The sequence below is a fragment of the Cavia porcellus genome, unplaced genomic scaffold, assembly GCF_034190915.1.
Source record: "Cavia porcellus strain 051 isolate PalLab524CR breed Dunkin Hartley unplaced genomic scaffold, mCavPor4.1 scaffold_7, whole genome shotgun sequence".
Classification (NCBI taxonomy): domain Eukaryota; kingdom Metazoa; phylum Chordata; class Mammalia; order Rodentia; family Caviidae; genus Cavia; species Cavia porcellus.
The window spans coordinates 47,532,510-47,546,303 of record NW_026947490.1 but is presented as its reverse complement, the minus strand read 5'-3'; the positions used below and the strand labels follow the sequence as shown (position 1 = coordinate 47,546,303).

At 45.0% G+C, this 13,794-nt stretch overlaps 1 protein-coding gene across 1 annotated transcript; it reads left to right on the top strand.

Annotated features, from left to right (window-relative positions):
- Positions 1-7,073: 7,073 nt before the first annotated feature.
- Slamf9 (SLAM family member 9) lies at positions 7,074-13,137 on the top strand. Its single transcript, XM_003466670.4, has 5 exons — positions 7,074-7,187; positions 7,971-8,056; positions 8,463-8,804; positions 9,829-10,101; positions 10,451-13,137. The coding sequence occupies exons 1-5, from the start codon at positions 7,108-7,110 to the stop codon at positions 10,651-10,653; spliced, it is 984 nt and encodes a 327-aa protein (XP_003466718.2). The 5' UTR covers positions 7,074-7,107; the 3' UTR covers positions 10,654-13,137.
- Positions 13,138-13,794: the final 657 nt, after the last annotated feature.

The window sequence follows — 13,794 nt, the reverse complement described above, 5'->3', positions numbered from 1 at the left end:
TGAGTTTCTCTCATAGTATTTTATTACTTAATATTATATATTTATTTCATATTGCTTATCTTCTCCTCAACCTCTATGCCAATGATAGTGTAAATTCTATGTCTTCCCATTCACTGCTGAACCCTATACCTGGAAGAGTGCCTTGAATTTACTGCAGCTTAATAAATATTTGCAAGACAAATAGCTCATTTTATGTCAGTTGATGACAGCTCTGACAAAATAAGGCAGCATCCCAGATTCTGATCAACTCTGGGACAGTAACAAGTTGGAGCTTACAGCAAACACTTGGAGGCTGTACAATGCTGGAATAACTGAAGAAAACATCATCATGTGCAGACCCGCTTGGTGGCAACTGGCCTTTCTCAGGCCACTCCTCTCTGTTTCTTTCATGCACACTTTATGTGCCTCCAATCTGAAATACAGATCAATAATTAAAGAATACAAATACAAGTTAATAATGACACCAACAATAATAATGACATCTCCTGAAGGCTTTCTATGTGCCAGGACATCACCAGATGTACTTCTGTTGTATCCCAAATTTGTTTAGTCAAGTAAATTTCAAGACAGAAGACATAAAAAGATGAGTTTTGGTCCTAGTTATGCCATTAAAGTGTGTAGAACTGAAGCATTCTTTCCATCACTCGATCTCTGGGGTTATTTGTTTTTAATTTGTAAAATAAAGAGGCAAGATCGGTAGATATGAAACACTTTTTTCTTTTAGCAATAGCCCCTTCTTTTCAAATGAGCGCTGTTTCAAAGCCCCACTGTGTAAAAAGATAAAGCAGAGGTCTCAGATTGGGGCTCCCTGGTCTTGCACCTGTCTGCCCTAGCAATCCACAAGACAGCTCTTCGGAAAACAGATTAAAAGTCCTCAGAGCGTCTCTCACATTCTCCAAAGCCCAGCTGAAGAAGGAAACAAGACAATATCATTTCATAGCTGTGCTCAGGGGGAAAGAAATCTTTTGTAGCTGGAGACAAAAGACATCCCTGGCTGGGGAACTTCCTCTCCGCTACAACAAAGCAGGTAAAGTATGTGTTTCTCCAACTTCAGCTTACGTGGAATCACCTCAGGGACCCAGCCTGACAGGCAGGTGGATTCCTAGGCCCCTTCCATGTATCCTGACCCAGTGGTTGGAGTGTGGCCACAGACACTGGCATTTCAGCTGTTGCTCTGAGTGACTCTAATGCAGATGTCCAACATTTATGTTTCGAGAGCAGTAAGTAAAAGGGGATCAGAGGACATGTAACCCAGAGCAACACACACCAGTTCACTTAGGAAGGAACAGAAGAAAGTTTTGGTTAAGAGGTAATTAGAGGGAAGGGCACGTGTAAGTATGAGCCACTCTGAGGTTTCTGATGCCTGGGAGAAAAAGAATGAGTTACTCAGGGTGTGGTTAAGGTAGCAGCCTGATATGTTCACCTCCACATACACAAGGGGCTGGGCTGGTGAACAAGCAGCTGGCATGGAAAACACAGAGCTGGACTGAGCATCCCTGTATGTTACCTGCTGTCTTGCAGACCAGGCTGATTGGTTCTTGAATAAACCTACTCATGAGTCTTCTGTTAGACACTTCGAGCATATTTCTTCAATAACCGCAGACCCTGGACGATTACCAAGGATCCCAAGTCTTCATAGTGCCAAGGCCCATGATCTTTATGCTTAACCTTCAGTAACAACTTGGCTTATGTTCTTTGAGTCCTTGCTGTGTGTCAGGCTCTGGGCTAAGTGCTTTCAAGCATTGTCTCATTTGATTTCTATGACCACCCTCTGAAGTGGGTATTATTTCTCATTGTCTTGTTTCTCTAAAAGACCCAAGCAGAAGACAGAGGAGATCTATATTTCACTAGAGTAAGTACTTTGTCACATAATAATATCTTAGTGTACTTTTCCTCCGAAACACACTCTTAGAAAAGAAGTTGGGTGGAGGAAATCTTTCTGGGACGGATCCAAAAATAAGGAATGAGGAAAATGTGACAGAGAAAGGAGAAAAGCCAATAAAGAATGTGTCAATAGCTGATAACTGCTGTGGACATTTAGGGCTCAATCTAGAGGAACTATGAAGAACATGAGTCAGAGCTGTCCCACAGACAGGCAAGGAGTCTGCGACATTAATGTACCAACGCAGTACTCCACCCTCCTACCCTCATATCCAGCCACTCCTGTGCTTGCATTGAGTGACCTCCCACTTTGCAGAAAAATCCAGGAAGCGGAGCTTGCCCAGGATGTAAATTGCAGGGGGGACTCAGTTATAAATCTGCAGTTCAGAAATCAGGTGGTGAACAAGCTAGACTACAGGGAATCTTAAATGAGTGCTGTAAGCAAGGTGTTAGAATAGATCTCTCCCTGCTTGGATTCACTGAGCTGACAATGTGATAGGTGATAGGTATCAGGAAATCAAAGATAGTGTGTGGGACGTGTCTCCTTGAAGAATTTATGGCAACAATTATGGAAAACCTGTGTCACTGCTCTTGGAGACCCCTCATCCATGAAGGAAGTATTGAGAGAGGGTAATTGGGAGACTGGTTTGGGAATAGCTGTTGCCTTATTGAGTCTGCACATCTTCTCCAAAGGATAAGCGATGTTACCTCAGATCACAAGGTAGATGAGGAAGACTTCGAGAGTGTTATGGAGGTAGGCATGGTAGTTCAAACTTGTAATCCCAACACTAGCAGGCTGGGTGCCTGGGCGATTTAGTGAGACCATGTCTCAAAATAAAAAATTACACAGGGCTGGGGATGTGGCTCAGTGTGATGGCCTTGGGTTCAGACTCAGTACTAGAAGATGTTGATAAAGAAGAGGAAGAGAGGGAGGAACTGAGGGCCACCTGTGGGACCAATCTGGGTGTTTGTCCTGGGTGTTGTGAAACAGGGGTAATAGGAGTGGGTGGGGTGGGGACTAGAAGTGTGTGGCCAGATGCTCAGGTACTGGTGGCAGGGTGTTATGATTTGATAACTAGTGGTCAACTTAACGCCAGCTGGATTACATCAGCATGCGTTGAGAGAAGATGCTCCACCTGAGAAGGGTTGCCAGGATAAATAGGTGGAGAAGAAGAGAGGTGTAGAGAAGGATTGAGACGTTATGGAGGCATTGTTGGTTCTCCTATGAGTTGCTGTCTGAGCTGTTGGTTCTCCTGGAGAAGCTTTGGTCCTCACATTGAGCACTGCTTCCTGGCTCTGGAGGGGAAGACATGTGCTGCTTGGTCTCCAGGATGAACTCGTCACACTGCTTCCTGGCACGTTCCCGACTGTGCTTGTCGTCGGAGGAGCTCGGGGCCTCCGTGTCGCTGAGGACAGCTGTGGTTCCTTTCAGGCAGCCCTGCTCTTTGTTGTGAGTGTGACTTCTCAGCTCCAGTGTAGAACCCTCATCCCACTAGCACAGCTCCTTCATCCTGCTGGCATGGACTTTCTGGCTTCCACCGCTGACCCTTGGGTCTTCCCAGCACGAATCCGTAAAAGAGACTGGCGTGAGTCCTTCTTGTGGGCCCTGGACTTCCAGTTGGACTCGTGGAGGCATTGTCCTGAGCTCTGGGTTTTTATCTGGACTCATGTGGTACATTGCTGTGGGGTTTAGGCTCTTGACTTAAATAATCTATGTCGTTGGTGTTGCGGATAGATTTCCTGCATTCTCCTGTGTTAACTTTCAGTGACCATTATAAAAATATTATAAACTCCATGTCCTGACCTGAATTGTTCTCTGTGTACAACCCCTGACTACAACACAGGGTTACAGAGTACAAAGACACTTAGCCAGGTACGGACAATTGGTGCACTGAGGAGACAGTAGAGAAGTGATACCAGGAGAGAGAGAATGAGTGGAGAGCAGAGAGGCCTTCCCTTCCTCACTGCAGGCTCCCAGCCTTGATCAGATACCAACGAGGGGAAGGGGAGGTCCTATGATTGTAAATTAAATGTGGAATTTCCCAAATTAAACGGGACAGGGAGTTCTCATTCCTGAACAGACACCAGAAACCACGGCCCTCGTTTTCTTTATAAGCAGAGAAAACCTTTGCAGAGAGTAAGATCAAAGAGACAGTGAGAGACAGAAGTGAAGCTGCATTTGGAGCTCAATTCTGAGGTAGGAAAAGTCTTAGACTTGAAGATCATGTGAAAAATGACATTTTCCACACTGGACTTGGAGGGCCACTGAGGACTGGAAGTAGAAATCATTTTCCTCCTGTTTATGCTTATTCATGGAGACAAATTTAACTGAGTGTAGGTATCTCCTGGCTGTCAGCGTACCCAATGGCAGCTGAGGTGCCCCTCAGCTCTCCAAGAGAAAACTTACCTTCGGCTGCAACAGGTACCAGGGAATAACAGTCTACACATAGTCAGGGTCCGAGCTCTTCCTGGCAGGCCAGTAACTGCTCACGGTGTGGCTATCATCACATGCTGTGGTCCCACACAGGGAGGACTTTGTGCCTGGATGTTTCTGCCTAACACAGGTTTCCTGTGCTGGGAAAACTTCATGCCAGAGCTCCCTGTGAGTTGGCAGCATTGGTGGAATTTGCATCATGGTCTGAAGCACTCTCTGCTCCCTTGCCTGTTTATCTGTGACAAGCAGAACTCTCCCCAGCCCACACACCCCACATAAGCCTCTTATACTCCTAACTCCAGCATCTGCTACTCGGAGAACCTAACCAGTACATTTACCCTTTAGACCCGGGACATTGTGCCCATGAGCTTGTTTTTTAAATTTTTTTCCTTAGTTTTAGTTTTTTTTTAGTTGACAAAATTTGTAGCTATTTATTATGTACAACATAGTGTTTTAAAATACATATTCATTGTGAAATAACTAAATCAAGCTAATTAATGTGGGTATTATTTTGTACACTTTTTTTTGTGGCTTGAACACTTGAAATCTATTCTCGGTAATTTCTGAGACTACATTAACTCTAGTCACTGTGTTGTATAATGGATCCCCTGAACTTATTTTCTCGAAATTATTTTGTGTTCTATGACTGTCTCCCCACTCACCCACTCCCAGTTCCTAGAGATCACTATTCTACTTCCACTTGCATGAGCTTAATGTTTTCAGAATCCACATATAAGTGAGATCATACACTACTTTTGTGCACCTGTTTTGGTTCACTTATCATAATGTCCTCTGAGTTCCTCTATGTGGTTACAATGACAAGATATCTTTCTTTCTAAAGTTGAATAGTGTTCCACTGTGTCTATGCACACCATTTTTATTTGTTCACCCATCAACAAATGCTTAGGTTGATCCCATATCTTGGCCACAGTAAATAATGCTACCGTGAACCTGGCCATGCAGACATTTCTTTAACATATTGATTTCATTCTCTTTGTCTATACACCAAGAGTGATATTATTGATCTAGTTTTATTTTTTAAATAAATGGGAATACTAATTTAAATAAGTTACATACTTAAGCTGAAACCTGATCTATTTTTATAAAAAATTGGATTGATTGGACTAGGGTATTCATAAACAAAACTGTATGACTGCATTTTTTACACTTAGCAGATTCTACTCATCTTTGAGATCTTAGCCTAAATATCATTTCTCCTTAAGAGCCTTCTCTGACCCTCCTCCTGACTTCTCGACTCCAAGTTTGCTACATCTTCTTGTTATGGGTCTTCCAATTTTCCTTTGGTAAGACTCATCATGTTCTTAGTTATTGTTCAAGGTCAGTTGTTAGCTATGAGCCCCATAGAGTTACAATTTAAACTTATTGGTAACTGCCAACTGTACTTAAGAGACTGTGCAGGACATAGAAGCTGCTCAGTAACTATTTTATCACATGCTAGATTTGTTGATCAAAAGTTATGAAATGTTGGCACGGGACCAGAACTGACCATATCTGCCTCTGCTGTAACCATGGTTTTGACACAGCACTCTTGTTTCCTAATCACAGTATGCACTCATAGACTTCAGTATAGAAAAAACATAAAGATTTTCCAGTCTGATGATCCATCAGATATCAGAAACACTGCAGACAGCCCAATCAAGTGATTGACTAATTTTAGTGTGAACACAGGGACAAAAGTTACCGCCCAAGGCAACATACTGATCCTGGCCAGCTCTGGCTGTCAGGAAGTCTTTCCTTTTCTTTTCTTTTTTTTTTTTTTTTAAGAGGATAAAACCAAGGAAAATAAAACAGAATAAAACCAATCAAAATAAGCCAGTATAGGTGATGCAGGACTTCAAAACCTTATTAAATCAACAATAGTTACAACAATGCCTTTTGTTGTCATCAAAATAGCTGCAGATACCTTTGGGCATAGTAAAAATCTAACATAACAGAATAGAATGGAAACAATAAAAACAAAGCAATGAATGCAATAAAGGACCTCAAAACAAACCAATAGGACTGTGGCCCTTCCAGGGGGAGAACCAGCAGCAGCTCCTGATATCCACGCCATGTTAGAACTTAAGACACTGTGAAACCAAACAACCAGCCTGCCTCCATGCTAAGCAATAGTGAACCTACTGATGCACGGCCTAGAGTCAAACATCCCACTTCCCCTACCCCACTTCTCCTGTCCCCACCCCGCCCGCCATTAGCAAATGGGAACCAGAAATCTAAGCGTCTCCTGGGAGACTGACCATAGCAAATAAGGGGTACTTCCTTCTACCATCTCTTTGAAGGCAAATATTTTTATTACTGTTTTGCTCTATTCTGATTAATGGTACTGCTCTATTCAATATTCTGTTTTGATAAGTTCTATAATGTTCTGTATTTCATCTCATTTTGATATATGTGATTGAAAGAACAACTATTATAAAGATAATGAAATATACTGTGATACCTATTACTGTTATCCCGGTAATCTGCTGTGAAGTTCTGTACCAATCTCACTGTGTGATCTTAGTTGGCTTTATTCTGTCTTGTTCTGTTGTATTTTACCACTTTCAAAATAAAATTAAAAAAAAAAAAAACCAAACCAATAGTAAATCCGAAATGGCTACCACAATATGTCTTGCTATCTTTTAAATGACTGCTCATGCCATCAGATTTAACATAATCAAACAAAACAAAAGAGAATAAAACCCAACCCAACAAAACAATGAAAATGATATGGTTTCTAGGTGGGGATCACTTCATGGTAAGGCCTTGTTTTCTCCTCCCACAGTCTATGAATGTTGCTGACTCTCCAAAAGAAGCTTGGGTCTGACTGTCCCCACTCTGGCAGCGGCCCTCGCATAGTGCTGTTTTCCAGGTAAGAATCACCTCCTGGTGAGGTCTGATTCGCTCCTTCTGCAGTCCATGAATGGAGCTGACCCAGAAAGCCTTTTCTTATCCTGATCTTTGATTTCTTCTGGAATCTGATTTTCTATAGCCTTGATCAATATCATTTTCCCACAGAACTGTATAAAGTTTTTCCATAATATTAACAACTTAGATCACCCTTGGTCCAAATAGGTTGTTTGAAGAAGATCAACATCCCTGCTCATATTATGTCTCATGGAACCATACTTGGCTTCTTCATCCATTCATTCTAAAAACATCAATTGAATGCTCACTTGTGTCTTGCAGGGCTCAGTGACAGTGAGAGCTACAAAACAGGAACTAAGAGATGGAATCTACAGGGGAAGATAAAGATGTTTGTAATAGCAAGTGATCATAGTAACTATGAGAGAGAGAGAGAGAGAGAGAGAGAGAGAGAGAGAGAGAGAGAGAGCTGCAGCAGAGCATGCTGGCAAGTGAGGGACATTTTAAGAGACTGAGTCTTGTGCCAGGTGTGGAGTCTGGGAGTGCAGGGAGTATAGAAAGTCTTCATTGGGGAGTGGGATTTGAGGTGAGGTGAGGTGCATGGATAACACCAGCCAGTGGACAAGCCATTTCAACACCCAGGCTCAAAGAGAGAGCTCTTTCCATGAGGCACAGGGAGGGGCTTAATGAGGATGGAGGAAGTCAGGCTGAGCATTATTTCCTTCTCCTCTGGGCTGCCAACCAGTTACTCTCCCTAGGAGCCTAACAGCTTGTCTTCTCCTCAACCAAGAAAAAGGGCCATGTCACTCTTCCTGGGACTAGCTGCTGCCACGGGGACCTTTCCTTGGCTGTTCCTTCTCCTGCTGCTCCAGGAAGGTGAGTGTCTGCCCCCTCCTGCACAGGACTGTCTTCTTCCCCTCACTTCTTTGCTCCTGCTGGATGTTGGAGGTAGCAGAACCCTTTGGGGGTGAATGTTTCAGCTTTTCTGGGGTCTGAGAGACCAGGTATGGCTTCAGGGAAGGACCAAGAGAGGAAGACATCTGGGAGAGGTAGCAGTGGCAGGGTGACAAAGGCCAAGGAAAAATTTGGAGAGTGAAGAGACAGATGGAATCCAGCCCTGCAGGTCCTCAACTCAGGTATATCAGAGATCTAGAGTCAGAAGAGGCAGCTGGAGGCGGGTACAGTGTAGGCTCATCTGAGGTGGAGCCACAGCTCGTGCTGCCAGGCTCACAATCCCAGAGACACCAGCCGGATTTTTTCTCCTTTCTTCCCACATCTGCAGCCATAGGATACTCTGGAGACAGTGCGGCGCCTGAGGAAGTAGTTGCAGCCCTTCAGGAGCCCATCAGCCTCCCCCTGGAAATACCACCTGATGAAGAAGTTGAGAGCATTGTCTGGTTCTCCCGGAAAAGACTTGCCACAGTGGTGCCAGGGAAGAAAGGACAGCCGGCTAGTGTTATGGTGGTCGACCCTCACTATGAGGGCCGAGTGAGCTTCCTGGATCCCAGCTATTCTCTGCACATCAGCAATGTGAGCTGGAAAGACTCAGGGCTTTACCAAGTTCAAGTCAATCTGCGGACATCCCAGCTCTCCACCACGCAGCGCTACAACCTGTGTGTCTACCGTGAGTTTACACTGGGGGATCCATCAGATTGGCTTGTTTGAGCTCTCCTGAGTTTCCCATGCCATGGAGTTGGGGTCTTAGAACTCAGAATTATGGTGTGAGGCCCAGGATTAGAAGGCAAGTGGTGTCTGGTGTGCCCAGGTTGCTCTCTGAGCTCAGCAACAGTACTGTGAGGGGGAGTAAGGAGGCACTGGGCACTGTGTACTGGGCAGTTCTTGGGGAGGTGTCCAATGCAGAGAGAGGATGGAAGTTTCATGTATAGTTTCTAAGGGGCTTTCTGCCCCAGTGAGACTATGCATCCTGGGGATGAAAGCAACTCCATTCTTGAGTCTTTTATCCTCTTGTGCCATCTGAGGGTTAGCTGTCAATATCTTCTGTTGGCTTGAACCCATATTTCTTCTCCCTACCTGTCACATCAAATCTACCTTGAACCTTGTAGAGATGCTGATGAAAATATAAAAGGCTACGGGCTGGGAATTTAGCTCAGTGGCATAAATGCCTATCTTGCAAGCGCATGGTCGTGAGTTTGATCCCCGGTACCGATTAAAAAAAAAAATATATATATATATATATATATATATATAAAGGGCTTTGGAAGGGACAGTAGCATTTTGTGGGACCAAGGAAACAGAAGAGGGCTTGGGAGAAGATGGGGTACAAAAGTAAGGGAGAGAGCTGGGTGTGGCAGTGGTGAATGCCTGTCATCCCAGCACTTGGTAGGCTGAGGCAGGAGGATTGCTGTGAGTTCAAGGCCAACCTGAACTGCATAGTGAGACTGTCTAAAAAAAAAAAAAAGTAAGACAGTGAAAACATAAAGGGGAGAAGAGGTCAGGGGCAACTCTATCACCTTAGAAGGTGCCCCGGGGACCTTAGAATCAAGTGTTCTGATGGTCGATTTGTGTTTAGTTTCGCTGATTTGTTTAGGTGAAGGAATCCTCAAAGCAGCACCAGTAGTCGAGAAGTTTAGAAGAACAGACTTAATTCCTAGACTGTTCAGTGGGTCTTTGTGTTTCTGCCCATCTAGGACGGCTGTCGCAGCCCCGAGTTGCTGTGAACTTTGAGATCCCTGGGGAAGGTGCCTGTAATATATCCCTGCTGTGTTCTGTGGAGAGAGCAGGCATGAATGTCAACTATAGCTGGCTCGCCTTGGGGGACAGTGCCGATGCAGTCCAGGAAGGCTCTGTCCTTAGAACATCCTGGAGGCCTGGGGACAAAGTCCTTCCCTACATCTGCAAGGCTAGCAACCCTGTCAGCAGCATCCATTCTCATCCCATTCTTGCGGGGGCCTTCTGTGCAGGTACCAGCACCCCAGAGGAAAGCTCTGAGCTCGCACAAGAGCTATGCTACCTCTATCTCTCTCCAGCCCTCCCTTCTTAGGGGAGTACATGGAGTCCAGAATCTAATCCCCCTCCACAGAGGCTTGTCACCTGGCTTGAGAAGGGAACCCACTTTCCAAAGTTCTCTTCTTATTCTTGGCTTAAGATTGCTCCCAGATCTCAGTTCCTGAGCTTCTGGGTAGAATGTTTCCAAAGATAAAGACATCAACTCGTTACAAGTGTGACAGCTCCTTAGTAGAACTCTCTGTCCCTAATCTTAACTTACTGCTCCCTCTGATGAGCCCTTTTCCCGCCCTTCTTCTTTCCCAGATCCTGGCTATCTCGAGATGCCCTCAGTGTCCTCCTGTCTCCTAGCCAAGGGATTGCTCCTCCTCGTGCTCTTGATAATTCTAGCTGTGGGGCTCTGGGTCACCCGAGTTAAAAAAAAAAGTGACTTGCCAAGGACAAGGAAACTCAAGAGGAACAGAATTAAACTGAGGAAGAAGAGGAAGCCCGACTGCAGCCCAGCCTGACTGCGCTCTGGGAGCTTCCATCTTGAATTTTGCCTCTTTCAGCCCACAGGGAGCCATCCCGCCTCAGGGGCAGAGGGCCAACTCAGGAATGGATGTCAAAGGGCCTCCCCTCCCTCAGGGAAGACCATGTAGGAATAAAGTCAAGTGCCCACTGCTCTGGAGGAGCTATGTCTGGTTCTCTATCTCACTGGACAGTTCTGGCAAAACCCGCTCCTTACCTCCTTCCATCCAGGCATCCACCTCCAAGCCCACAGCCCTTTCAGGCCTGCCTCTGGGGAGCAGAATGAGCGTAAGGACCCACTCAGAGTGAGGTGGGTTTTGCTTTTACTCCACCTATGCCTTCCTCACTTGCACTTAGCTGTATGTTTAAAGGAGACCAGTGAACAAATCTTAACCTAACAAAACTTGCAAGTCTTAAATGAGTGCATTTCAGGCTCTTCAGTTCTGCAGAAAAGCAGTATTATTCCTAAGCTTCTTCTATTCTTCTCTCCCTGTTCCCATTCTGGTGGATAGATTTATTTAACTACTCCATCTTCCTTACCCAGATCTAGAAGGCATCCCAGGGGGATGGCAAGGACCCTCCCTAGTTCAGTCCAGCTCTGGATCGAAGTCTGACCTGGTGACCTCTCTTCTCCTTGACACTAGTTGCTCTGGGTCTCTGGTGCCTCTCTCAAAGAGGCAACAACTATACTGGATCAGTAGTTGAGATCTTGAACCCTTGAATGTGGTTGATACTGCTGTCCTATCTGTCCCTTTTCTGTAGATTTGCATGTCTCTGTGTTCTCCTGGAATTTTACCTTGAGCTAATGCCCAGTCTCCACTCCTGGCACATGTTCTCCATTTAGGTTCTTAATGTTTCCCTCAGCCAGTGATTAAAGGCAATTGCTCCTCTATCCTCATCTCTCCCTGCCCATCTCCATCCTTCTCCACATACCAAACTTCTGGATGTCATTCACACAGCAGGTGATAGAGATGGTGTAGGATGTGGTGGGAGAGAACTGAGAGAGATCTCAGGATGCCTGGCTTTGCTCTGCCACTTGCCTCTGGCCTGGGACATCTATTGAGCCACAGGTCATTTCCACAAGAAACAGGTGCTTAAAGGAAGAGGCAGGCACAGATGCTCGCAGGTCTCGCAGAGATACACCTCAACAAGCCCCTTAGATCCCATCAAGGTGGGCTGGGCTGGGAACACTGAGAATTCCAAGAGGTAGAGAGAGGGCCACGTGGTGGGAGACATGCCTGGCATCCTTGTGGTCCTCCTCTGTCCCTCTTGTCTCTGACGAAAAGGATGCTGATTTCCAAAGTGTCTTCCAAGAAAAGGAATGTGAGCCAGGAAAGGGTGCAAGGTGATGTATCAGAGAATCGGGGACACTTTGTTTTTAGTAAAATAGGACTTGTGGCCTACAACAACGTAGTAAAAAGCTCTGAAAGCAGAATGGAGCAGGACTAGAAGCCCAGAGACAGAGTCTCCCTAGGTATCTGTGCAGGACATGGAGCCCCTCGGACTTGGGTAAGAGATGCTGAAGTTGAAACCAGTCTCCAAAGCATGTGTAAGACTGGCAAATGGATCATCCATGCTCTGTAAGGGCCAGAGCCTGGTCCCTCTGGAAGGCAGTCTAGACTGAGACTTGCTCTCTCTGCCTCTTTGAGGCCCTAAAAAGTTTCGTTAATAAAAAGATCTGAGGCCCTCAGCCTCTTACCCCTTTTATAACTTCCCTAGGAGCCCTCACTGCAGGGCTGCAGACTACGTACCCGGAAAAACAGTTACTGGAGCCCAGCTTACACACAGACCACTTCACACTTCTCGTGTGTTTCAGAATCCGGTCCCCACAGAGTAAATGAAGGAGTGAGAATGGTCCCTGCACGGCTGGCCCTGGGATCTCCCTGGAGCTGACAAAGTCTCTTCTCACATTCAGGCTCTGAACAGAGAAGGGATGAGCCCCCTAAGCAGTCTAGAACACCTAGAAAGGGGAAGAGGAAACCCCAAAAATGTTGCATCTAAGAAAGTTCCCAGGTCTTTTCTTTTGCTAGAAGCCAAGGTATAATCATCTGATAACCATTTCACAAGTTACAAATCTTCCCAGTGTGTGAAGAGGTGATAGGAAACTCCAGGAAGGGAATGGGGCCAGCACTGGAGAGACAGAATACACATTGCCTGCACTAAAGGACTCTGTGGTGAGTGTAAGGATACAATCAGAAGATGTGGTCAGGGCTAAGTGTGACAAACACGATGCTCTAGGCCACAGGCGGTGATCAAATGACAGACAGGTATAGTGCAGGTTAGAGAGGCAGGCAGCAACTCCTCCAGTAGACTTGGGACCTGGGGAAATTAGGGGTGACAAGATCCACACTCTCATGGAGCTTAGTGTCACAGTGGGACAGAAGACAGATACACACACAGCTAATGGCTCTATGAGAGATCATGCTTCTTTTCTAATATGGTAAGAGGGCTGGTGTTCATGGTAAGGAGAGTCTCTGAAGTTACCATTTCTGATATGCTCGCCGGCAAGTTGAAATGGCTGATACTTAGGTTAAGTGGTGTAGTCAGAAGAATAAACTTTCCCGGAAAGAAATTACTACAGTCAAAGGAATGCATGTGGAAAATCTTCAGATTAGAATTTTTGACACCATATATATATATATATATATATATATATATATATATATATATTTTTTTTTTTTTTTTAAAATCAACTTTCACTTCTGGGGCTGGGGAAGGCACAAGTTACGGGGCCAGGTTCCTTTTCCCACAAAAAAACAAAAAACAAAAAAACATCAAAACACAGGCTGTGATCAAATGACAGACAGGTGTAGTGCAGATTAGAGAAGCAGGCAACACACACCACAATACAAGGTACATTTTAATCAGCTGAAGATACAATAATAATAAAACTTATCAAATAAACTTCCAAAAAACGAACATTTTTTGAAAATTGAAGACCATTTAAAATCTCACTCTACAAAAAGTTATTTTAATGTCCAAATGAGACTGGCTTTCAGAAACTGCTTCCAAGAGCAGAAATGAAACCAGAGGAGGGGCTATTTCTCTCCTGGCCAGGAAGATCTGTCCCTCTGTCGGGGGAGGAGAGAAGCAGCCAAAAAGGCTTCCTTTTGTCTAATTTTTCTACCTGGCCTTGGCGC